This window comes from Pongo pygmaeus, chromosome 3 (assembly GCF_028885625.2).
Source record: "Pongo pygmaeus isolate AG05252 chromosome 3, NHGRI_mPonPyg2-v2.0_pri, whole genome shotgun sequence".
Lineage (NCBI taxonomy): Eukaryota > Metazoa > Chordata > Mammalia > Primates > Hominidae > Pongo > Pongo pygmaeus.
Window position 1 is genome coordinate 65766427 of NC_072376.2, and position 25985 is coordinate 65792411.

Below are 25985 nucleotides of genomic sequence, written 5' to 3' on the forward strand. Positions count from 1 at the left end.
GACTGATATGGTAGACAGAGCCTAAACATCCCCTTAAATTGGATTAAAAAGAAATATACCTTTGTTGTTACCTTTAAATGCAAAGTTAAAATAGGCAGAAGTCTTGCCCACATCGTTGTAAGCCTTACATTCAACCGTGCCATTGTGCTTGAATGCACTAGAATCTACAGAACTCTGAACCACTAGCTTTCCAAACGGTGGCCCAGATGAGTTTAGTGTCTGCACATCCACTGGCAGTACAGAAGCAGAGCATCTAAAGGGAAGAAAACAAAAGCCCCGGCTTACTCCAGGAAAATAAATAAATACATAAAACACTTGGGATGTGGCATACTTTTAAAACAAAGTTAGAGGTTCATAATCAACAGAAAATGTCCTTTTACAAGTGTCTAAGAAGAAGCACTTTGGTGACCTAGTGAGTGAAAAAAGCACTGTGGAAGAGAAGAAAGGGCAGAGGAGGCTTTGGAGTCAGATGGCAGGTTTGAATCCTGATGAGTTACTTTAACCCCCACCAAGACTGAGTTTCTACGACTGTAAAACAGGGATAGTAATACCTATGGCAGAGGGTTACTGAAAGGATTGGAAAGGAATTCAATAAAATGGCAGGCATATATGCTGGTACACAGTAGATCCCTAAAATAAACAAGCTTCAAAAGGGTACATGAATGGTTGAAAAGAAATAGCATAGAGGAGGAAAGCATAAAAAATCTTCAAGGAGCCAGGCGCAGTAGCTCACACCTGTAATCTCAGCACTTTAGGAGGCCGAGGTGGGCAGATCACCTGAGGTCAGTTCAAGACCAGACTGGCCAACATGGTGAAACTTCATCTCTACTAAAAATACAAAAATTAGCTGGGCGTGGTGGCAGGCGCCTGTAATCCCAGCTACTCGGGAGGCTGAGGCAGGAGAATCACTTGAACCCAGGAGGCAGAGGTTGCAGTGAGCCAAGATCATTCCATTGTACTCCAGCCTGGGCAACAGAGTGAGACTCTGTCTCAACAACAACAACAAAATCACGGATGTAGACCAGAAAATAGTCAAAGTGAGGACCGAAGTTTGAGTTCTAAGCAGGAAGGCCTAGTTACACTGCAGGTGGCTGAGACCACCACTGCAAGGGATCCTTTTCATGAGCCAGACCCCGACTTCCCTATTCTAAACACCTAGCTATTCCGTTTCCCTTCCTAACACCTATACACATTCATTGTTTATTCCATCTATTATGTGTTTCTACCCACTAGAACAAGCTTGTCCAACCTGCAGCCCACATGTGGCCCAGGATGGCTTTGAATGCGACCCAACACAAATTCATGAAGCTTAAAACATTATGAGATTTTTTTGCAATTTTTTTTTTTTTTTAGCTCATCAGCTATCGTTAGTGTTACTGTGTTTTATGTAACAACTAAGACAGTTGTCTTCTTCCAATGTGGCCCTGGGAAGCTAAAAGATTGAACACCCCTGCACTAGAACATAAACTCATAAAGGCAAAAAGACTTGGGTGTCTTCTGTCCATTAGAATAGTGTCTGGTACACACTTGCCACTCCCTGTGTATCTACTGAATGAATGCCTGTAACTACGGGGCTCGCTTCTGCTGTGGCCATTCCTCCCAGGGGCCTTGAACTCTACTTAGTATTCTCCAAAAGAAAACAGTCTCCTAAAACCCAGCTGAAAACAGCAATCTGCTGTAACCCTTTCCAACTTGTTGTGATAAAGAGGCTTATTCCATGAAAAATAAAATTTCCGCGATCCTACTAACTATTCAGTTGTGATGTTAACCTGGGCTTTTAAAGCCTGAGCATAAAATAGCAATTGATGGATAAAAACAGCTGTGGTGACTCCATTTTCGTCTTCAGGTAATGCAAAAGGGCAATAATTTAAGGCTTAAGTGTGGATGGTGAGGGGCAAGTAGCACAGTGCCAGATGTTCTCTGTTCAGGGGCTGGGCACCTAATCAAGAAGAAACCCTTTTTAAAAGCAGTCGCTTGCAAATGCCATATGTATGTTGTAATTGTGCGATCATTACTTTTTGGTAACTTGGCAATTAACTACTGAGGTAATTTTTTCATGATAACTACAGTCACATTTCCCACACACATTACCTCCTGTGTATAGAATGGAAATCTAATTACTCTGTCCTGCAAAATTGCTTTATCTACCTGCAGGCTAGAAATTGCATGATAAATCCAGAAAGATAACCACCAAAATAGAGAAGTCATTCAGTAATCATTTTTCAGCAAACAAAATTAATGTCTACCAACAAAAATATAGCAATTATCCCTTCTAAAAAGCCACATGGCTAGAAAAAAACCAATAATCAAAACAAAGGTTTTTTTTAAAAAAAACAGAAAACATATTTGAAATTCAAGTGAATTGCAGTCCTTCCCCTCTGCATTATAAGCGGTGCCAAAAATAATCATCTCACCTCTGCTCAGTTCCTGGACAAAAATACCAATCTATTGTGGGCTCTGGGAATCCTGCTGCCACACATTGGAGCATGCCATTCACGAGCCTGTCGTAAGTCAGGATTTCTGGTTTTGCTGCAGGAAAACAGAAATGGCCATATGTCAGAGTGCTGAAAAACCTCAGCAACATTCACTTCACTCCCTCTCTAATCCCTACAACCTTGCTGAGGCTGCTGAGGAGCCTGAGGGAGCAAGTTCAAAGGGCAGAATCTGAACCAGGGAGTGGAAGGTACAAGGAGGCAGCTGTCAGGGTCCAACCCAGAAAGGCTTTCCCAGCAACAGTGGCCCAGCCCCAGAGGGGATGGCTGAGGCAGAGGTCGCAGGGCCAACTGCAGGGCTTCTGCTTTCAGGGAGTAGGGATCTGAAGACTGCTAATCAAGACTCTAGGACTCCAAAGTGTTCCATAGGTAAAAATCCACTTTAAAGGATTCCTGCCAATGGGATTCCAAGCAACTGTACCTGCCCTAGGAATTTCAAGTTATTGTGGGAACTGGAATGGATGAAATTAGGAGTTGTTAGAGGAAAAGATAAGCCCCACTCTTTTGCTCTTACATGAATTTTCTCCTTTTCGGGGGTGGAACGGTGGTGCTGATTAAAAGCCAAATCACTCTATTTACAGGGAAGCTAGAACATAAAGAGTAAAATACAATATGGGCTTTACTTCAAATCTTTGTTTCAAATGCAAAATATGAACAGAAAACTAGAAGAGAAAACCAGCCCAAGATTTATATATTTACGTATATATGAACGTGAATATATAAATAAATATATATATATATAAAAATCTGAATATATTCACTGTAACAGCAGAAATGCTCTAATTTGGTATTTCTGTGTAACTACAATAACCAGCTAACACTCAAGAATTTCTAATTTTTGAAGTTATTTACAAAGTGAAAGGAAGATGCACTTATACTCTGTGGTTCTGATGGCAATACATCTGAAGGATTCCAACCCTCTAAGAATAAATAAGCTCAACAGAAGCATCAGGATGGCAGGGATGCTGATAGGCTCACCCTGTACTCGGAAGAATAGCATTGATTGTGCCAAGTCTAAGCACAGAATTATGGGAGCCCCATGCATAGTGGACACATTCGAATACCAGCTCTTACATTTCTCAGTTCTTTGAACTTGAGTAAGTTTCTACATCTCTCTAAATTTTTGTTTCCTCATGTGTAAAATGGGAATAATAACTGTGCCCATCTCATAGGGATATTGAGACAATTAAATGAGATGACACATACAGAGAGCTAAGAATGACTTATAGAAATGAAACAATTATTTATTATTATTATTGCTGGGCACGGTGGCTCAAGCCTATAATCCCAGCACTTTGGGAGGCTGAGGCTGAGGCAGTGGATCACCTGAGGTCAGGAGTTTGAGACTAGCCGGGGCAACACGGTGAAACCGCATCTCTACTAAAAACACAAGAATTAGCTGGGCATGGTGGCATGCGCCTGTAGTTCCAGCTACTCGGTAGGCTGAGGCAGGAGGATGGCTTGAACCCAGGAGGCAGAGGTTGCAGTGAGCACCACTGCACTCCAGCCTGGGTGACAGAGTGGGACTCCATCTCAATAAAATATATATTATTACTATTATTACTGAGTTATTATTTTATAATCAGAATATCTACCTTTCTTGGATAACCAATTTCACTACAAATGAAGTGAACTGTATTTGCCACTCTAAATATTCTCCTCAATAATCTAAAAATTCCTTCTTTAAAATAGTCTGATAAGGTGTATATTTCAACCCAATGCGCAGGGAATTCAACATCAATTATGTTGCAACTGATAGGGAAAATATACGCAGTGAGAAGGAAAGACTGACAGATCAGAAACTTAGGAAGTTTATTTCCCCAAAGGAAGGTAACACTGATAAATGACATCTCTGTAGAACAACCTCTCAGCACCTCACCTCCCTGGAGGCACCTCCCTGGAGTTGGCGCAGATCAGAGTATCCACATGCATGACACACCCACCTGTCACTCAACCTGGCCCTGCTGATGAGCAGGCCATTTGGCTAATATACACAAAAGAGAAACTCTCCAAAACAATCTCAAGGTAGGGGCATCCTTGAGAGTTTGGATCCAATGCCAGCTTTCACAAATAGAGCAAGAAGACAAGCCATCGTCTTGCGAAAGCATCCATCTGGCAAGTTTCGTTTAATTATCATGGGCAACTGTGTGATCAGGCTGAAAAGTAGGACACAACACAAGAAATCAGCAGACTCTTAGGAGAATGCTATTTGCTAGGGACTCTAGGTGCCATACTGTGGGTCTCTCTGGATTCAGTTTAAGTGTCACCTCCTTTTCTAAGCAAGCCTAAACTCTCTGATGCCAAGCTGGTCTCTCTCCTTAAATGCTTTGGGAATAAGGAAAGAACACCTGACGCTGCTATGCAAGATCTTGGTCTGCCTCCTCCATCAGACTCGATGTTCTCGAGGGCAGAAACGACATCTTACTGATTGAGTATACTTGTAACTCCTAGCTCAGTGCGACCCACAGCCGGCACACAGTAAGCACTGTTGAATGATGAAGATCCCACCCAAAGGAACAAGTCTCTAAGATTCCAAAGGCATTCAATTATAGAGTCACAAGAAGAGATCTGTGAGAACAGCCTAATGGTGACTTTCGTAAATACGGCACTTTTCTATTATTTTTGCAATGGAGGGCCATGAGATAAGAAATCCAAGTGCCTGACAACATGGATTTTTCATAACACTGAGATGAATGATGAGTGGGACCAGTCTACACAAAGATGGTAGAGATAACTGAATAGGACTCAAATAGGAGCTAAGTTCACAACATAGATGTACTCATACTTCCTAATGCTCATAACACTACATGGTAAATTCTCAGTGGAATTAAATATTAACTCAATAGGCGGAGGAAAGGCTGAAAGAACACTTTAAGATGATGTTAACAATGGTTATCTCTGGGTAGTATGGCTATGAAAAGTTTCTATTTTATTCTTTTATTTCTAATTTTATTTTGCAATGAATGGGTAGCTGAAAGTGAACCTATAAAACATTGTTTAATTAAAAAATTGGAACAGCTCAAAATTACATAATCAATTCCATTTAGCTTTGGTTACAAGTGTGCTCTAACATCCAAGCCTTCTAGCGTGACACCTGGTAGCAGTTATACAACAGCCATGGCTGGCAACGGTGTGGTCTGGCCGGCCTACTTGTTACCATGTGCCGGTTAATTAAGCAGTTTTGTTAAGTTTCTATCCCAGGTGGGTCATAACCTGAGGCTAATTGAGCAGCTTTTGTCCTGCTGGCCTTAGGTTGGCCAACCAAGCTGACAGGGTCCTAAATCTTCAATATGCCTTAGACTCTCTAAGGGAAGAGAATAAATGCACATTCCTGGGCCGCACCTCCAGAGATCTAGTAAGCTGAGGGTATGACCCAGCAATGTACCTTTTTAAAGGGCCTTTAAGGAATGCTTATAAAAGCCAGGACAAGAGTGAGGCAAGAGAAGCACCCAGGGCATAAAAATAAGAAGGCACTAACCCTAAAGGGCCTATGAGTGGGTATCTGTGAGAGCACCTCCTTACATTTCACACTCTAGGTGCCTTTTTTGCCTCACCACAGTCCAGCCCTTTCCCTAACATTGGTGCTAAGAGACCTCCTTCTGAAAAGGATGAGACACACTAGTACAGCATGAGCTGTACCTGGCAAGTTGCATTATGAAAATGTTTAATGCATAAAGAATGAGCCAGGTAGAAATCTAATTCCTAAAAATGAAAATCTGGGCTCATCTGCATTTTGTAAGTGCCTCAATGCACCGTGTTTGGCATTAAATATACATTTTGCTTTTAAAGATACATAACTGCAGTTCTCCAGGTTAAATCTGAGCTCTGGCTTCTTAGATATTCTGCAATAAGCAGTATAGCAAATGACATATTCTCTAATTCCTCCCAAGTTGGAGGTTTAGATAAGCCTAAGAGGTGTATAAGTTATGCATTTCCTGTGGAGATAAAAAAAATAGCCTTTTTGCCTTTAAAAACATCGTGGACCTGAGTCATTCTGATATCGCCAACAACACTGATCAGCTTGTAGGCAGATTTCAGATGCTTGTAACTCTGCTGAGAATTTATTGCTCATGCAATTAAAAATACTACACACCAGTGATTTACCCCACAGATTTGTGATCTTGGAAAATATTCTTTTCATCACCATCCAGTCCATGTGGAAAGCAAGAACAAAATGAATTTTAAGAACACAGTACAGACAACAAAGCTGAGGGCTGGTGGCTGAAAGGCAATACACAAGCCAGTGGTAGAAGGGGTCTTCCTTTCTTCATCTAAATGCGGGGAGGCATTTTTTGAGTAGAGTTCTCTCACCCAGCCACTTTAACCAACTTCCGCTATAAATGCACATTTGCCCACATTTTATAATCAGCAGGACAAAAAATGCAAACACTTAAGTCTCCAAATAATAAAAGACTAAATGAAGAGGGATCATAAGAATGAATTTCTGTTTTTAAAATTCGAGGTTTGCTGGTGTTTAAAGGCAAATGAAGCAATGCTTTTCCGGAATTTTTCACTATCCCAGTTTTGGTCTGTGTAAAACCTACAGTTGTGCCATAATACCATTATAATAAAGAAATTTAAGTCAGCTAAAATTGGAGTAGAAAAATAACCTTACTTACAAAAGGAATATTATACTTTTCAAAAAATTCCCAGAATAGATATTTTGGACATACACTGTGTCTTATACATTCTTAAAGATATCCAGAAATTGGCATATGGACACTAACAGAAGTTTATTTAACAAACAAAATAAAACTTCAACTACAATCTCCTGTACCTATTTATTTTAACAGTGACTGTCATTTTAAAAAGAAAAAAAATCATTCTCTTAATGAAGTGATGTTCTCAACTTGGGCTCAGCAAATTTTTACTATAAAGGGCGAGATAAATATTTCAGGTAAATATTTTAGATTTGTGGGCCATAAGGTCTTTCCTGCAACTCAACTCTGCAGCTGTAGTACAAATGTGCCCATAGACATTATATAATCAAATAGGCATGGCTGTTTTCAATAAAACTTTCCTTGTGGACACTAACATTTGAGTTGTATTCTCATGTCTCATGAAATCTCCTGATTTTTTAAAACTAATCAGAAATAAATTCAATAACGTTCTTAGTTTGTGAGCCATTCAAAAACAGGTTATAGGCTGGGTGCAGCAGCTCATGCTTGTAATCCCAGCACTTTGGGAGGCCAAGGCAGGAGATCACTTGAGGTCAGGAGTTCAAGACCAGCCTGGCCAACATGGTGAAACCCCATCTCTACTAAAAATACAAAAATAAGCCAGGCATGGTGGCAGGTGCCTGTAATACCAGCTACTCGGGAGGCTGAGGCAGAACTGCTTGAACCTGGGAAGTGGAGGTTGCAGTGAGCCAAGATTGTGCCACTGCACTACAGCTTAGGCGACAGAGCAAGACTCTGTCTCAAAAGCAAAAAAAAAAAACAAAACAAAAACAGGCTACAGGCCAATTTTGGCCAGCAGGCTATAATTCTACCAACCCCTGGTCTAAACAGCAATCAAAAAGATATCCCAATCACGAGATTACGTTGAAAAATGATGAAACTACTTGGAGAGAGACTTCTTCAGCCAGAATCACTGCTCAACTTACAGGAGCACCGTTGCTGTATCACCCAGCCGTGGGGAGGAAGACCTGTACACACATCACAATGCCACTCTGCTAGCTGCCAAGGAGTGCAGGCATGGGACAAAAGCCTCTTTTTTCCTGCTCTGGAAAAGTAGCTAATTCATTTTGCCACATAATTCAGAAGTGGAGGAGAAGGGTATTGACAGAATGCCCATGGAAACATTATGTCCCTATTCTTGGATTAATTTAAATTTCACTACATTACAGGTGACCTTGCATACATCTGTAAATGAAGGAAGCTAATTTGATATAAAAACAAGTGGCTCAACTGAAAAGAAAATCTCCACAGAGTGGAAGTTCCACAATATAAAAGGGACCACTCACTGCTTTTAGCAAAGTCTATGTATCCAAGTTTAGAGTCAATTCCAGCAGAAGTTTACATGGCTACATTCCTAAACCTGTTTCTACTGCTTTTCCACCATCAATATAAAAAAATGGCCAAACCACTGAAATGGGGACAACCAAGGGCTATGGATCCAGACAGTTTACCTGGTTCTCTTACAGGTTCAGTGTTTACATCAAGGCCCCTAAATTAGCAACACACCCACCAGACCAACTTTCTTATGAGATAGGGAGGAACAGTAATGACGCCAACCTTTGAGGAGGGAAAGATGTTTAGCTTAGTTCAGAGCTACATCTGCTAAATTTTTTCAGAACAGAAGAGAATCAAGTTCTACTTTAAAAGTAGGTTGCCATTATATCTTTTTTTTTCCAATTTAAACATCTATAGCAATTCTTGCCTCCACAGACATTCTCTTTATAAGGAGAAAAAGATATTAGAGTGTCACATCAAAAACAACATTCATAATTCCCAAGCAATTTGAGAACAAAAACTCATTTCAAGCTCAGGAAGAGAAAATACAAACAGAGTTCAAACACTGTCAGATATCTCAAATGAACACATATTATCTATAAAAAGATTAAGTGAAAAGACAAGCTATGTTTTTACATAGATTAGCTACCACACTAAGAAGATCTGAAAATTATTCCTTAATTTAGAACTGTCCTGAAAGCCAGCACAGTATATCTGCCATATCGTATGTTGAAGACACAGAGCATGAAAGATAACAACAGATGATAACCTTATTAACTTCCAGCCACTTAAGCACGGTCACTCATTAGAGATTAAACAAGATAATTATAAACTTTAAATAATCATCTGACAGGTTTCTTTTAAAATTCAGTCACATCATTTCAGAGTCCCGCCTCACTCCTGGATGTCTCAAAATTGCATTAGGCATGGGCTAGAGAAATTATAAAAGATCCATACACTGAGATGCCAAAATGATGTTATAGAAAGATATTCACAATGCTTTTGTTGTGCAGCACCAAAAATCCAGGTTATAAAGCAATATGACCTCATTTTTATTTTAAAAAAATTAATGGTCTGGAGGAATATATAATAAAGAATATTAGTAATGGTAATCTATAAAAAGTAAATAAACTTAAAACTTGATTTTTATTTTTGCTTATTTACATTTTCTAATTGTTCTACCCTTCACATAATGCTTTTGTAATAAGAAAAAATTGTTTTAATTTAAAAACATATGCAGCATACAAATGTTCACACAAACGAAGCTATGTTCCAGTTACTGTTGCAGCCTTAGAGCAAACTCTCAAAAGCAAGTAAATAAATCAAAAAGGAGTTCTATTCAGCACTTTATTTAACGTTTAACATTTCCAATTATTTAATATAAGAGGAAGTCACTCTAATAGTATCCACCTAATGGGGAAAATACTGAAAAGCAAAGACTTCCAAGCAAAAATCAACAGCAAGTCTTCAAATTTGTGGCCTCTAACACAAGTACAGTTTGGACATGCATGTGTTTGAAAGGTCCTACTATTTTTTTAAAAAATGGAAAGAAAAAGCTAATAGGTAAGTGGTGGGAAGACATTTCCATCTTCCAAAAAAGTTGAAGTTCTAGTAACTTTGCTCTGTTTTGTGAGGATCTTCCTGAAGGGCACAGTGGCCTTAAGGACCAAATCTGAGCAGTCCTTGCAGGCAAGACTGCCATTATTATTTTACTCTGGGTAAGGGCAGTTGGAGATTCCAGCCAGGTGGGTGACCCAGAGAGCTGGCAAACAGGTGAAGCCATCTATATGGCTGGCTTCACGGGTCTATGATACAGTTTGAATATTTGTCCCCTTCAAATCTCATGTTTAAAAACTGATCCTGAATACCGGAGGTGGGGCCTGATGGGAGGTGTCTGGGTCATGGGGACAGATCTTTCATGATTAGCTTGGTGCTGTACTAGAGGTAATGAGTGACTCCTCACACTATTAGCTCCCTTGAGATCCAATTTTTAAAAACAACCTGGCACCCTTCTTCTCCTCTCTCTCTCTCCTCCTCTCTTGCCATGTGATGCCTGTTCCCCTTCCGCTTCCACCATGAGTGGAAGCTTCCTGAAGCCCTCACCAGAAGCAGATGTTTCTTACAGCCTGCAAAACTGTGAGCCAAATAAACCTCTTTTCTTTATAATCACCCAGCCCCGGGCATTTTTTTTTTTTTTTTTTTTAACAGCAACACAAATGCACTGATAGTCTACCTGTGATCATTTCTGGTTGGCTGGCCAAAAGCTAGTTGGCTATGTGCTTTATCTGAAGGAGCTTCTCCCTAGAATTGGTTCCGCCATCCATAACTGGATTTAACTGTGACCAAAAATACTAAAAGGTAGCCCAGACTTTGCATACATGGTCAAAGGGGATCTTTCTCATCGAGAAGCCTTATTCTGGGTGATTTATTACTTTGGCTGATTTTGGTATACTGTATGACCTATAAATAATTGCTAACAATAGGTAGGATGTTAATTATATGATGCAGTGATTTGGAAATAATACATTATTTAACATTTCCTTAAATTGTTTCTCAACCCCCTGTTAATACCCTTCCATAAATGGAGTGAAATTGGTGACTTCTGAATTAATTTGGTGCACTTCAGCAGTCACTTGGGCTTCCAATCTAGCTCAACATTAAATGCATCCTATGTAAGGCTAATGATCAAAGGGAGCCCTTCAGTTCTCAATGGCTGCCTCCCCATCACCACCATGAGGATCACAGTACTCCCACTGCACTGGCTGAAGCTTGTCATTAAAGGATAAGCCTTTAAAATGGGAGAGGGATCTCTTTATGATCCCTAAATACCATTTGCCATGTATTTTAAATGCATAATACCGCCCTGGAAATGCTACCAGATCATGTTTTGAACTATCCACTTTAAGGTTACAGGATCTTCTTAAAATCATTCCAAAGGTTTGAAAAACAACTGGTTTATCAGATCAACCATAATTTATTTCTATAATGATGTAAATTATTTCAGGATTCACATGGGTATTTAAAATTGAAGCCAAAATAAACCTACAAAATATTTACTTTACTGATTATCCTTTAAGTCCACTATAAAGTTTGTTATTTATTCAAGGAATACTAGATGGAGTGGGGAAAAAAGCCAAATGGATATATTAGGATTAAAGTGCATATTTGGCCTTTTATTTGTCCTGGATCTGGCAAAAAAATTCATTGTGTGACATTTAATATAACCAAAGAGGCCATCAGTTCCTAAATAAGTAGCATAAGCTACCCATAGCATCTTGGCAATGTCATTTTTTTCTAATATTTCCAAGAATTTTGGAAAGGGTAATGCCTATTGAGAAAACACTTTGAGGTAAGGTTTCAAAACTCTACTTTTTTCCTGATTTTCATTTCCAAGAAAAACAAATCACCATTTTCACTGAAGGATATCAAACATTTCAGATCTAAGAATTTGATGTCTATACACATCTTAGATAAGCAATTCCAAAAGTAATTAGAGTAATGCAAATTCAATGCAGACATAATCACTAATTTTTGGTTTTGCTTTGTTTTTTAATGAAAATTCCTATCAGTTTCCACTAGAAGTTCTACTCAAAGACGGCAACCATGTTATAATGGCTCTTGGCCACTATAAACCACCTTAAATGTCACTGAGTCAGTTTAACAGGCCCATGTAAATCATGGCTTGATTAGAGAGGTTAGAAACAGTATTAGAACATTTTCAAGCTTAACATGTTATATACGTGTTTTCTTAACACAAATTGTCAGAGCACAATATTTTTTTAAAGTCTACCATATAAGCAATTAAAACATGCTCCTTCCCCACATTCAATATACTGAAATTTACATGTGGAATTTTCAAAACAAATAGATTTTTCAACCGCCAAACATTTAACCATGCCAAATCAAGGATTTTCAATAGCATTTCTTGCAGATGAATCTATTAAGCAATTATGCATTAGTGTCACAGAGTAAAAGTAGGCTGAATTTCTGCACTAACAAACACTATGCATTCATTATTCTGATTTTTAACAATTCTGATTTTTGCAGAACACAATCCCTTTTGTCCTTGAGGCTGAGCTTATTTACAAAATAAACCATACAGTACACCTACATATGTAACTGGCTCAGCTAAAATGATGTCAAAAAGGCCACAACTATTCTAAATTTAAAACTGTAGAATTATTTTAGCTTTTGATTTTAAAATTTAACATAAAAAAATCCTACCTCATGAGCTAAGCAATGAGGATGCAAAATCATGAGAATGACAGAATGAACTTTGGGGACCTGGGAAGAAGGGTGGGAGGGGGGTGAGGGATAAAGACTATACATGGGTACAGTGTACACTGCTTGGGTGACAGGTGCACCAAAATCTCAGAAATCACCATGAAAGAACTTACCTATGTAACTAAAACCCACCTGTTCCCCAAAAACTATTTAAATAAAATTTTAAAAAATACTACTACATAATAATGTTAACTAGAATTTTTTTCAATTAAAAAAATCAACAAACAAATCAGCTAACTATATCTGTAAAGAGCAACTGGGACGTACCTCATAGACAGTTTAAAGCTCAAACATAAATGCTACTACCTCTGTCCAAACGTTTGCAAATCAAGAAATCCAACGTGTTAGGTAAGTGAAATAAACGCCTTTGTCAGTTTGCTATTTGTAACAAACTAACATCAAGGAAAAGACTTTCTGAAGAGCTTAACTTGAGGTCAGGACCAACATGATCCTCATCTGTATATCCAGTGAAATACAGCGGGACCTCAGGAAGTGCTGGGTGGGTATTAGAGACCCACACCCCAGAATGCAGAAAAGGCCTCCTACCTACAGGGAATCCAAGAAGATATCCTTTTGGAAGGTTAACAACATATCCTATCTAGTTTCAAATAAGCATGGATTCACCAGCAGCACTGATTAAAACTGAGCCTGCTGGAATGGCAAATTAGCCTGGTAGCAATTTTGCCCCGACCAGAGAAAAGTCAGAAACAACCTCCTGAGGTCAATATCTCATGACCAACTGGCCGACCACACACTGGCAAATGGAAGCATGAAAAAAGAGGAAAAGAGACACATTTAAATGCCCCTTTGGACTTAAAGCCAGGGAAACAGTGATAACACAAAGTACCTCACTTCATAAAATTCCCAACCACTGAGCTCTCAAAGTGAGGTCTGTGGAGTGGGCCCCACCCACGATCTGCTGTTGCTGGTGCACAGGAGATAAATACAGAAACTGAGAAGAAGCACTGAGGAGGAGCAATTTGACAAAGAGTAATTGTTATATCTATTGAATCTAAAAAATAAAAAAACCCGAACTTGTATTTTGTATATTGCTGTTCTTTTTCATTTCACTTTTCCAGTAATTGGTTTTTACTATATTTTACAAGAAGTATTGATCCACAATGAATCAGGAATCTTAGAAAAGAAAGTCTTTTAACATAGAAAGGTTGAGAAGCATCACACAAGAGCAGCCACAATAAAATTCTGTATGAACAATATGCATATAATGCTTGCAAGGATACCGATTTGCCTACGGTCATCTCTCAAATGAGATGAACATTAAGACTTTTCAGAAGCAGGTAATTTTGTCCATGGGTAATATACTAAGCGATATATACTATTACTTTTTTTTTTTTTTTTGAGATGGACTCTCATTCTGTCGCCCAGGCTGGAGTGCAACGGTGCGATCTCAGCTCACTGCAACCTCTGTCTCCCGGGTTGGAGTTCAAGTGATTCCCCTGCCTCAGCCTCCCAAGTAGCTGGGATTACACGCACTCATCACCGCACCCAGCTGAATTTTTCTATTTTTAGTAGAGAATGGGTTTCACCATGTTGGCCAGGCTGGTCTCGAACTCCCAACCTCAGGTTATCCACCTGCTTCGGCCTCCCAAAGTGCTGGGATTACAGGCGTGAGCCACCACGTCCAGCCTCTATATACTATTACTTTCTGATTCACATTGAAATTAATCTAGAGATACTTGAATTGAGGACCAGTGAAATGCTATGTAATCAAAACTGTTTGCTGGAACTCAGATAATAATGTTTCCCTTGAAAAGGGAGAACTGTGTGATCAAATAAGTTTGGGATATATACATCCTATCCCATGGGCCCCTCTGAAAAAGTCACATCAGCATATTAGGATTCTGGGAAGGCCAGTAATAAAGATATGTGTTTAATTACATGAATGTGACCTTCTTCATCTAAACTCGTATGAATGTCTTATTCAGAAAACACAATTTTTGAAATGCTCATAGTCAAAAGACTCTGGATTAGCAATAAAAAATCTGTCCAGCTATTTCTTTTCATTGACTTACACCACCCACCCTACCATCTTTCCTGAGCTGTAGCATCAAATAAGACAATTATGTAAAATCACTTCACACAGGTTGAGCGTTGTGGCTCACTCCTGTAATCCCAGTGCTTTAGCAGGACAAGGCAGAAGGATTGCTTTAGTCCAGGAGTTCAAGACCAGTCTAGGCAACAAAGCAAGACCCCCAGCTCTAAAAAACATTTAAAAATTAGCTGTGTATGGTGGTGCATGCCTGTACTCCCAGCTACTTGGTAAGCTGAAGCAGAAGGATCTCTTGAGCCCAGGAGTACAAGGATATAGTGAGCTATGATCACTCCAGCCTGGGTGACAGAGACAGATGCTGGCTCAACATGTTTGTCAACATGTTTTGTCTCAAAATCAAACAAACAAAACATCTAGCTGGGAGCGGTGGCTCATGCCTATAAACCCAGCACTTTGGGAGGCTGAGGTGGGTGATCACTTGTGGTCGGGAGTTCAAGACCATCCTGGCCAACGTGGTGAAACCCCATCTCTACTAAAAATACAGAAATCAGCTGGGTGTAGTGGCATACCTATAGTCTCAGATACTCAAGAGGCTGTGGCAGGAGAATCACTTGAACCTGGGAGATGGAGGTTGCAGTGAATCGAGATCATGTCACTGCACTCCAGCCGGGGAGAGAGAGCGAGAGACTCTGTCTCAAAAACAAACAAAAAAACCCACAACACTTCGTACAGAAAGTAAGCTCCTTCAAGACAAGGAATTGGCCCCAGTCCTTTGTTCCCACAACTCCCTATAGCCCAGCACACATAAAGTGCCCAGCATAACTCCTAAGCTCTTCTCTATGAAATATTCCAGGTGTCTCCACATCCTCCACACGCCCAGGAAAGCCAATTCCAGTAGTCATTTGTTGGGCCACTCCCTTGGAATTCCTAGTCTTTGGGGGCCTCCCTTGCCCTAGCAGGTACGGTGTGGGAGGCACCTTCCTTGGAAATGCACACGGGGCCCAGAGTGGAGCCAGGAAGAAGCCCTGCACTTGGCAAAAGCTCCAGCTCATGATCGGGCACCCTTGGCCTCAACTTCAGAGCAGACGTTTCTCTAAGACATGGTGGGCTGTAGGAGTGGGGTCGGTAGGACCCCAGCAGTGCAGGACTCGGGTGCTCAGGTGCCCATGGTCATGGCCATCTCCCATCCTAAACCATCTGCTACCTTCTCCCACATACCACATGGTATTCAGTAGTGAGCCATGGGCCTGTCAGTATTGCATCTGTCTCAGTGGAAGAACAATCTAAACACAAATAACATCACAGCCTCAAAAGAGACAGCACTGAACAAAGAAATCACGTCAGGGCTCGATAGCATCTCTTTCCTACCTAACGCAGTAATTCAGCTCCTATTCAACCACTAGCCCCCCATTCCAACAATCAATAATAATACATTTTCCCTCAAACAACTGTATGTTCAACTTCTATGGCTCCTCTGTTTACTTCAAAGGCAACATGAAGAATTTGAGCAACTTCTACAAGGTCATGTGATCAGTGAAATGTAGGACAAGGAACTGGTTTTTTGACACACTCTAACCACCAAACCACGAAGTCTCTGTGAAGGTCAAGATTATCATGAAACGTTATTTACATAGTACACAAGTTGAGTCCTTGCAGCTGTTACAAACACGAGCCACAACTTTAAAAGAATAAAAAATTAAAAGATAAGGAGCCCCTTCATGTTACTTACTATTCACATAAACATTAAATGCTATGGAAGCATTGACGTCAGAATTGGACACTAGGAATGTGTAAGTGCCTCCTTCGGTGCCTTTTAATCTGGTTAGATGAAGTTCACTTACGTATCTACAAAGAAAAGACAATTAGTCAATCACCTGTGGATAGCCTGCCTTGGAAGGCATGTCTTTTTCAGTTTCTACCTGGAAATCTATGCCTGTTTGAGGAAAAATAGAACTCATTTAATTCAGTAAGTATCAGCAAAATCCACCTTAACAAATACACACACATGCACACACATATTCCATCTGGGACCAACGCCTGTTGTGAGAGACCACAGAGTGGGGAAAGGTTAAGCACAAAGGCAACCTGACAGAGGCTGCAGCCTCTCCACTGGCCCACCGCCTCCCCTCTCCCCACTTCCCCCACCACCCTGGGCTGTCCCCATACCACTTCCTCCCCTGCCCATGGTGCTGCAGGAGCCTGCTCTCCACAGTGTCCTGAACTCGCCTGCCCTGCACGCACATGCTCACTGCCCTCACACAGACACTCGGCCCTCAGCGAGGTCCACCCTGCTCACCTTCCTTCTTGCAACACCCCCATCTCCTGGTTTTCCTCCACCCTGGAGACTTCTCAGTGCTCCTGGCAGTATTTGCCACTCAAGCTTCTGACTTCTTGCAGGACCGCCATATAGGGCTGTGTACACTGAGCACCCTACAACCCTGTCGGGGTTACTGGCAGGGTCTCCGATGTACATGTGTCATCACCCTGGGCAGCCCACGACCCACACGACCCACATGATCCACATGGGCCACAACACCAACTTGCCATAGGCGGTGTTCCGACTCTCACACTATGCAAGCTCCCTGGGCAGCCCACTCTCTCACACTGAGCTGCTGGCTGCTGGCTCACAACCTTCACGTCTTTACTTCCAGGGCAGGGTTCTCTGTACCATGTCTCCTCTACAGAGCTACTTTCATGCCCCCAAACACTTGCCTGCAGACTTCTCCCAAGGATTGCCCTTGCGTGATCCTTGGAAGAAGTTGACCGTGCAGCCAGGTCTGCAGCCAGTAAGTGACTGATAGCTGGAGAGGTGCAAAAGCCCCGCTCAGCTCCTGCATAAGACTGAGGCTTGGAGTCATCTGAGGCACATCCTTACTTGCCTCCTTTCCCTCCCATACCTCTTCCCCTACTCCCTGGTCAGTCTCTCCCTGCATAAGTCACTTGCCTCAGAATCCCTGTCTCAGGCTCTGCTTCTAGGGTGTTTGACAAAAGATACTTCCTACCTGAACAATCCCACTCAAGATCCCACTATCAATCTCAAATCCAACAAACCCCAAACCAAGGTCACTGTCTTTCCTCAGAAACTTGCCCCTCCCCCTCCTCCTCCTCCTCTCCCTGAATGGTATGGTCTCTCACCACCCAACCTAAAGGCATCTTCAACTCCTCCCTGCCTCTCCTGGCCTCTCAATCACCTGGAGACCTCCCAAATCTATCCTCTTCCTTCCAATCTTTAGTCCTTGGCCCGGGACGCTATCATCTCTCACCCGTATTTTTCCAACAGTCAACAGTCCTGAATGGAAAAATAAAGCAAAACCCTATCCAGGCACTTAGCCCTTATTAGCCATTCGGTCTTGGTCAAATTACTTCACCCCTCTGTACCTCTGTCTCCTCTTCTATAAAAACGGTGGGAAATAAGAATGTCTACTCACAAAGTCTGTGAGGCTTCAGGTCAGTGGGTGAATACATGTAAAGTACTTAGACCCATGCTTCAGAAAAAAGCACTTATGTCTTACCTGAAGTATTACTATTGCTACTATTTTTACTATAATGTTTTGAGGATCAAATGAGAGGTCTAGTGTAAAAGAACATGGGTTCACTGCCTGAAGCGAAGCTATTTGGCTCTTAGGTTTCTTACAGCTTTAAGAAACAATTATAGGTACTAACTTCCCTTTTTCTCTGAAGAGACTTGCTGTATCCCGAGTACATGCCAGTTACTGCTTTGAGCTAAGCTCAGATCTCTAGAAAACTGTCCTCCATTTTACAAGTGAGAAAACTGAGGCACACAGGTGTGTGTGTGTGCATGCGTGTGCAAGAGTGTGCATGCTCTAAACACACAACAAAATGGAATACTAGGATGAGGACATAGGAGGCAGCCCCAGACTTTCTTCTTTACCAGGTATCTTCTCGTGGATTTACGGGTTACAGAAATAAGATCTGATAAGCCCAGTGGAAAAGGGGGTAATGTGTAATCCCCCAGGACAAGGGTCGTTTCTTACCTGATATTACTTTCATTCTCAGACTTGGGATAATCTTCCCATTTATCAGTGAAGGTTCTGTTCATATAGATCCAGTGCTGGTGTTCAGGTCTGGGGAATGCCTCATATTCAACAATCAAATCTACATTTTCTCCATCGTTTACAAATACTGTAGTGTTTATCATGGGGAAGATATTAATGAATCCTTTATCTAATTAGAATGAAATAAGACAGAAAGAAACCATTATCTACAACTACTGGACAAAAAAACAGAACCTCATCTTGGAATTACAAAGATAATTGGTTGATTTCCAGTATTAATTGGCAATAAGAGAATTTTAACTAGCCATTTTTCATTTTATTTTGCTCTTGTAGAATCACTGTCACAAGTGAGAAAGGATACACATTTGAAATACTGATTCTCCCATCTCTGTCTCTTAAGCAATTCTCTTAAAGATCTATCACCATCTTAAAAGTCTTCTAAATCTACTAGTCTTGATGTTTATTAGGTTAAAAGTATTTGGAATAAATAGTGAGTTCATACACAGACCCAATATAATTATATATGTGATAAGGTGTCATAAATTAAGGGAAAAAAAGAGAGCCCTAATGTTTAATAAAAATGTTCAAAGAATGTTCTTTAGTATTTGAAGAAAAATAACCTTAGGTCTTCTTATATATCACAGATAAATCAAAGAGCATTTTAACAATAAAATGTTATTTTTAACTAAATAACAATTGACTCCTATGAAACTTCTACAGAGGGGAAGTTCCTAGGCTTTTTAGAAGTAACAGAAGAAAAACATCATAGAAGACAAATTTAAATCCGTTAATATTTTTAAATGTCTATATAGTAAAACAATTAATGTAACAGGAAAAAGAGGAGAATAAAATGTAGAAAAAATGTTTAGCTAAACTAGTAATTAAAATAAGACATCAATTTTCACTTATTAAAAATAGCAAAACTAATTTTAACTAAACTCAATAATTTTGCAAGTGTGGTAAAAGTAGCATGCTGAATTACACACTGTAAATTGGCACAATTCTTTTAGGAAGCATTTAGCAATATAGACTTTTTTTAAATTATCTATTCCTTGATTAAATCTTGTAATTTCCATTTGAGAACTCTTCTTAAAATGAGATAGATAGCTACAGGCCAAAAACAAAAGTGCTATTTACACTATTATAAGCTATTATAATATAAAATGGCAAGATAGAAAACTGGTTAAATAAATAATGGAGTCCTTAGAAAAGGTTATATAATAATATAAAAAAGATCTTGAAAAAGAGAGCAATAAAGTAATTGCTAACATTATTTTTATGGCCACCATTTATGTGCTTACTATGTGCTAAGAACTGCTTTAAGTACTTTAGCATACCTTTTACTTAATAATTGTGACACTTAATCTTTTGTTTTGTTTTGTTTGAAACAGGGTATCCCTCTGTTGCCCAGGCTGGAGCACAGTGGCACAATCACAGCTCACTAAAGCCTCGACTTCCTGGGCTCAAGTAATCCTCCTGCCTCAGCCTCCCAAGTAGCTGCAACTCAGGCCTGTGGCACCACGCCCGGCTAATTTTTGTATTTTTTGTAAAAATGGGGTTTCGCCATGTTGCTCAGGCTGGTTTCAAACTCCTGGGCTTAAGAGATCTGCCCGCCTCAGCCTCCCAAAGTGCTGGGATTACATTACAGGCAGAGCCTCCAATTCAAAACCAGGTAAAATGTTAACAGCTCTTATCACAAAACCAAAAACAAAGAAAGGGTAACTTTGTGAGATGATGAATACATTAATTTGCTTCACTATAGTAATCTTTTTACTATCTATATGTACCCCATAACATCATGTTGTGTATGTTAAAAATATACAATAAAAAAATTATTTCTTAAAAAAAGAGTGATACCAAAGCCTTGTTCTCTTCATCACTCTATCATGGATCCAAATCCTCCTCCCAGCCACTAAAAAATTACTTTTCTGTTTGTCTCCTCCTGTTCCTGTTCCACCTCAACCCATTCTCAAAACAACACAAAACCAGATTCAGGTTTCACAGCCACAAGTCCTTCCAGTCATACAGTGATAATTCTTGGAAACCGATGAATAGATTTTAAAAATCCGATTACATACAACAATGTTCTCAAAACATCCTTACTAATTGCTTTCTGGAGCTGAAGCTGATATATCAACATGCTCCCTAATCAACTTAGCAAATTAGTGCTTATGGAGTTTAATATTTTAAAAGCATAGCCTTCCATTCAAATTAATAAATGGTTCACGATCATGTTTAGGAACAAAGTAGTACACTTTCTGTGTGCTGACTATAATTGCAAGTAAAGTATCTTTTCCATGTTCAGTCTGGGGAGAAACTTTCCATTATAACATGGGCAGAAACGCCAAAATTTTATGAGATTATTGTGGGGTAATCACAAAGCTTTAATACTGCTACATAAATTATTGAAGAAATTTGGTGAGGCGGGGAAAGAGATGAAAACAAATACCGCATCACTTTATTATTGTTCTTGATAAAGAATTTTGCCACCCTAGAAGTATTTAATGAAAGTCAAGCACTAGGAATATGGTTGTACTAAAAAGACAGAAAAATGTATTAAATTCAAACAATACTCAAAAGAAATTGTAAACAAAGTAATTTTAAAATAATTATTATTCTCAGTAAATCAAAAGCATGAAGAAACTCACTATGCTCTGCTCTCTTTAAATAAAGATGCTTGGAAAATAAATATTTAGTGAAATTTCTAGAGTAGAGAAGGTAAGGCTAAACCAATTGTGCATACCAGATATGATGGGGTCTGGGGACAGATTACCATGTTGTAGTTTATGCTCTGTAGAACCAATGACCTGTGTCCCAATGGCACTCCTTCCTGAAGGTTTATGCTATAATCTTTATGCTTAGAGAACAGGTGAGATAAGGAGGTAGGGCATACTAGGGAGGAAAAGTCCAGTTCAGTCCTTACTACAAGGAACTAGATCTGATGAGTGGCAAAACAATAAACCAAGGGGCAGAGCCCCTACCAAAAGTTTCAGAGAAATACTTCAGGCTCTAAGCATTTGTGCTCTTTGATAAATTCTACATCCATTTCCAAACTCAAGTCATTCAGCGAGCACTAGCATTTTTGAAAAATCTCAACTTATGTTTTGTTTGGTGGGGAAAGGAGGGTGGGGTGCACAGAGAATAACAGGTTTGAACAATTTTAGTAACAGCTTTCCACTTTCCTCCACTAAACTGGTAGAATTTGGTTTTGTGCTTTCATTGCAAGAGGCTACAATGATAATTTTCATTCATTCATTCAGTGATAACAAAATTCTAAGAATCTGTTCAACATTCCATTTACATAAAAAGGAAACTATCTAATAATTTCTTCTTTCACTACTGCCAGTAATTTAAACATTCCCATAGAGGTATTTACCTACTACTTCCAAGGTTGTTGTGACATTTGCTGATCCAAAAGTATTATTGGCATAACACATGAACACTCCAGAATCATTAACTCTCGCTGAACTGATAGTCAACGTTGCCTGACGTTCATAATTGAAGTCACCGTGATGCCAGCTATTATATTTCTCCTGTAGTTTAGTCTGCTGGTTTCAGAAAAGGGGAAAAAAAAATGAAGATTACCATGTAATTTATATTCAGAATCTTTCCTAGATAAATTAAAAATAGCAGCAATTAACTTCTCCATATTAGCTTTCATTATACACTACTTAAGTAAGAATAATAAAGCATCATGACAAGTCTGTCATTGGAACACTTCATATTACAGGATTATGTTGAAAGACAGTCATTATTAACGATTGGGAAAAAAATGAAAATTCATTTCTTAACCCTAGGATGTATAATTCCAAATTCTATGCAATGCTAAATTTTAAAAGTTGCTATCTATGAAATATTATGGGATACTGATATTTTGTAATATGAGTCAGCATATTTTCATCATGTCCTGTTATATCTTTTTCTATTCTATGTCCCAACGACTAAGAGCGAACACATTGCTAATAACAATAATGTTCTATTTCATTAAAATTTATTATTTGTAAGAATGAAAACAGAATCACAACGTCAACAACTAGCTTGGAAACTCATCCTGCAGTTCTCACCCAGAAGAATCTTGTGAACTACTGAAGGGAGTTCCAAGGTATAAGAAACATCTAAGAACAAGGCCCAAATTATTTAAGCATGAGCTGAAAAGAAAAGGTTGTGAATTTACCCTTGTGATATCACCATCTCACTCATTTTTTGTCTGCAGACAAGACATGGAGAGATTTCTTGTATTTAAAAAGTCATGGGGAAACCATAACATAAGCTACAGCAGCTTTCTGAAAAGATTAAAGAAAGTCGAATATAGCTTTCTGCATCTTCCAAATCTTCTGTAATGTACACACACTCCTATTACAATGGGGAAAAAAAACAACCAATTAAAGTAAAAGGAGCTAATATTGACATGGAATGAGATCAAGGGTGATTCCTTGGCGAGGCTTTGGTAAACCTAATAGAGTTAAAGTATCTGACAGTATTATAAATCAGAAAAATCCTTCTGGAAAGGAGCTTACCAGGATGTTCATACCCTCTGATCAACTGCAGCAAATTTAACTCAAGGAAATTGCTCAACAGAAAATAAAAGCTCCAACATGTTGGTTGTGGTAAAAACTCAGAAACAACCTAAATGTATATCAAGTATAGCATTATGACTATAAGAGAGGTGTTTACCTACTTAAAAAGCACAAATTGAATGTACCTTAAAATTGCAATCATGTGATAATACATATGTATAGGGGAAAAGAGAAAAAAATATGAAAAAATGCAGACTATATAGCATTTATAAGGACTAGACACTTGGGACTACTAAGCATTTGAAATCTGGTAGTCCAAAGTAAGTTGTGTTGTAAATATAAAATATGTCCTGGATTTTGAAGACTTAGTTTTTAAAAAAATGTAAAACACCTAATTAGTAATTTTTATGTTCATTACCTTATGAAATAATATTTTAGACGCACTGAGTCAAATAAAATACATTATTAAAATCAATTTTACCTTTTTTATTTTTTGTAATGTGCCTACTAGAAAATTTAAAATTATATATAAGGTTCATATATTTCTATTACACAGCATTGCTATCTATGATGGTGGGATTATACCTATTTTTTAATGTTATTATGGTTTTACAAATATTTTTACATTAAAGTAACCACACATAAAAGTTGACTGCTGAAGCTGAATGTTTCAAACTAAAAAGATCAGAAACCTGCTTTGCTGTTAACTAATCGTGAGATCTCAGGTAAGTCAAGAGCGTCACTAGTCTTAACTTTTGTTTCTAAAAGGGTATGTGGGAACAAAACTATCTTTAAAGGCTTTTCTAGTTTGTAACACTATGCAGATTTCCTACTACCTCCTTCTAAGAGAGTCTTCTAATAATTGGCAGAAATCTACCATTTACACAGCATAAGATCAATTGTCAAGAAGATGTAAGAGCAAGGTGAAGCAACACTTTCAAACTGGCTTTTCCCAGTTCATAGTTTCACAGACTTCTCCACAAAGGCAGAGTGACAATGGACAGATAACATATCAAAGTCTCAATTTAAGGTATCTTCCTTCTAGTTCTTTCAAGAGCCCAAGAGTCCACAACAGAACTCAAACAGGAACTCTGAACTTGTCAGCGCCGAAAGGAATAGTGCAGTCATAAGAGATGCAGCATGAACATCCAAACCCAAAGCCCATAATTTAGGATACTATCAAAGATTCTGATTACAAGCAAGTAAAAATGTGAGGGTTTAGAGGAATTAAGAAAGCTAACCAACCAAGATTAACAGTATTGAACAAACTCCAAGACTCCCTTGCGCTTAAACAATGGCAACAATGCTAAAAAGTCATTTTACCCTAAATTACATCGTGAGTTAAACTTATTCCAAAGGGTCAGAATAAAATACTATGGATTTTTAAATAATTTGATAGTGCTAATAGTATTCCAAATTAGGCCAAAAGATATCAATAAAAGATTCATGGGTGAACCTTGGCAGACAGCCATGAGCCCCATCTGCAAGTCACACATCACATATTGTTTGCACGTGATTTGGTTTTCCTTAACCCTTGGAGGTGCACACTGGGATTTCCCCAAAGAGCTTCTAACACTGAAGCCTTATCTACCAGCACCAGTGGATTAATTGGGAATGGCATGCAGGGCTCCTGGGAAAAATGGTTCAGAACAAAACTGCCTGGGGCAATTTAATTTCTCATCTCAAAAAAGGGTAATGTTCAAGTTATACAGAGGCTCAAATGCACACCCAGTCTAAATTGTTCTCTCATCTGAAATCAAGGATTATAGAAAGCCAATTAATATGAGATTGTATTCTGTAAGGTTAGACAAAAATCCATACATAAGCTATTGTTTTTATTACATTATGTGATACAAAAACTAAAATGTTTCTCTGAGTCATTGGTTTGAAAGAATAAGTCTATGGTACAATGCATTCTACCAGTCAATGGCAGGCTTCATTTAGCAAGATATCATCCATCACAGGTCTACATGAATATCATCACAATGTCTCTGCATTACGGCAATCACCATGGTTATTTGTTTAGCAAAGAGTTTTTTAAACAGGCATAAAATTGCCAATGTTGAACATGGGGCAGGAGGAGGAAGAGGAGGAGAAAGAAAATATAGTATTTCTTTTTTCCAATGTAATGCATGCATGTGTAATGAATAAAAACCACTGTGATAGCTAATTAACTAGATGGTCAAGACTACTCAAACAAAAATTACTGAAAACTTGGTCAATGAGAAGTTTAAAGCAAAGTATTTGGAAATTAAGACAGTGTAAAAACTCTGCTCTTTGAGTAGGGAGAAAATTTCAATAACTAGCTAAAATTTATTTAAGATATGCCTAACCCAATATCTGAGGTATAATGGCATTGAATATGCGTTTGTTAAATGAATGGGAACGTAAGCATGCCCAGATGTTTCAGACTAAAGGTAACAATTTTATTAATAGTGACTAAAACAAATAGAAAACCATTAGCAACTTAATCTCAGGTAACCAGCCTCAAAGGAGGAAATCAGATCCTTACAAAAAGAAACCCATCTTCAAATGGATAGGCCAATTTGTGGGCGAGGGAAGGGTTTTCTGGTGAATATCTGAGACTGTCTATTCTTTTTAAGTATGGAAGTGGCAACTCTTTTCAATATTTTAAATAGTCTGGCCTAAACAGTATCAACAATAGCTTTAAATCAAAGTATTCATGCAGTTAACCATGTTTTTTAAGTCCC

General features: G+C 38.9%; 1 protein-coding gene across 8 annotated transcripts in view; it reads right to left on the reverse strand.

Annotated features, from left to right (window-relative positions):
- The window catches only part of KIT (KIT proto-oncogene, receptor tyrosine kinase), an 82478-nt gene that overhangs the window by 14587 nt on the left and 41906 nt on the right, over positions 1 to 25985 (reverse strand). For 2 of the 8 annotated variants that reach the window (XM_054485794.2, XM_054485796.2), the window contains exons 5-9: positions 22134 to 22305; positions 18737 to 18926; positions 16471 to 16586; positions 2415 to 2529; positions 60 to 253 (exon numbers count right to left, since the gene is read on the reverse strand). In XM_054485794.2, coding sequence (XP_054341769.2) covers positions 60 to 253; positions 2415 to 2529; positions 16471 to 16586; positions 18737 to 18926; positions 22134 to 22305 — 787 coding nt within the window. The remainder of the gene's footprint in view (positions 1 to 59; positions 254 to 2414; positions 2530 to 16470; positions 16587 to 18736; positions 18927 to 22133; positions 22306 to 25985) is intronic. The other 6 variants (XM_054485797.2, XM_054485795.2, XM_054485800.2 and 3 more) reach the window with 3 other exon arrangements.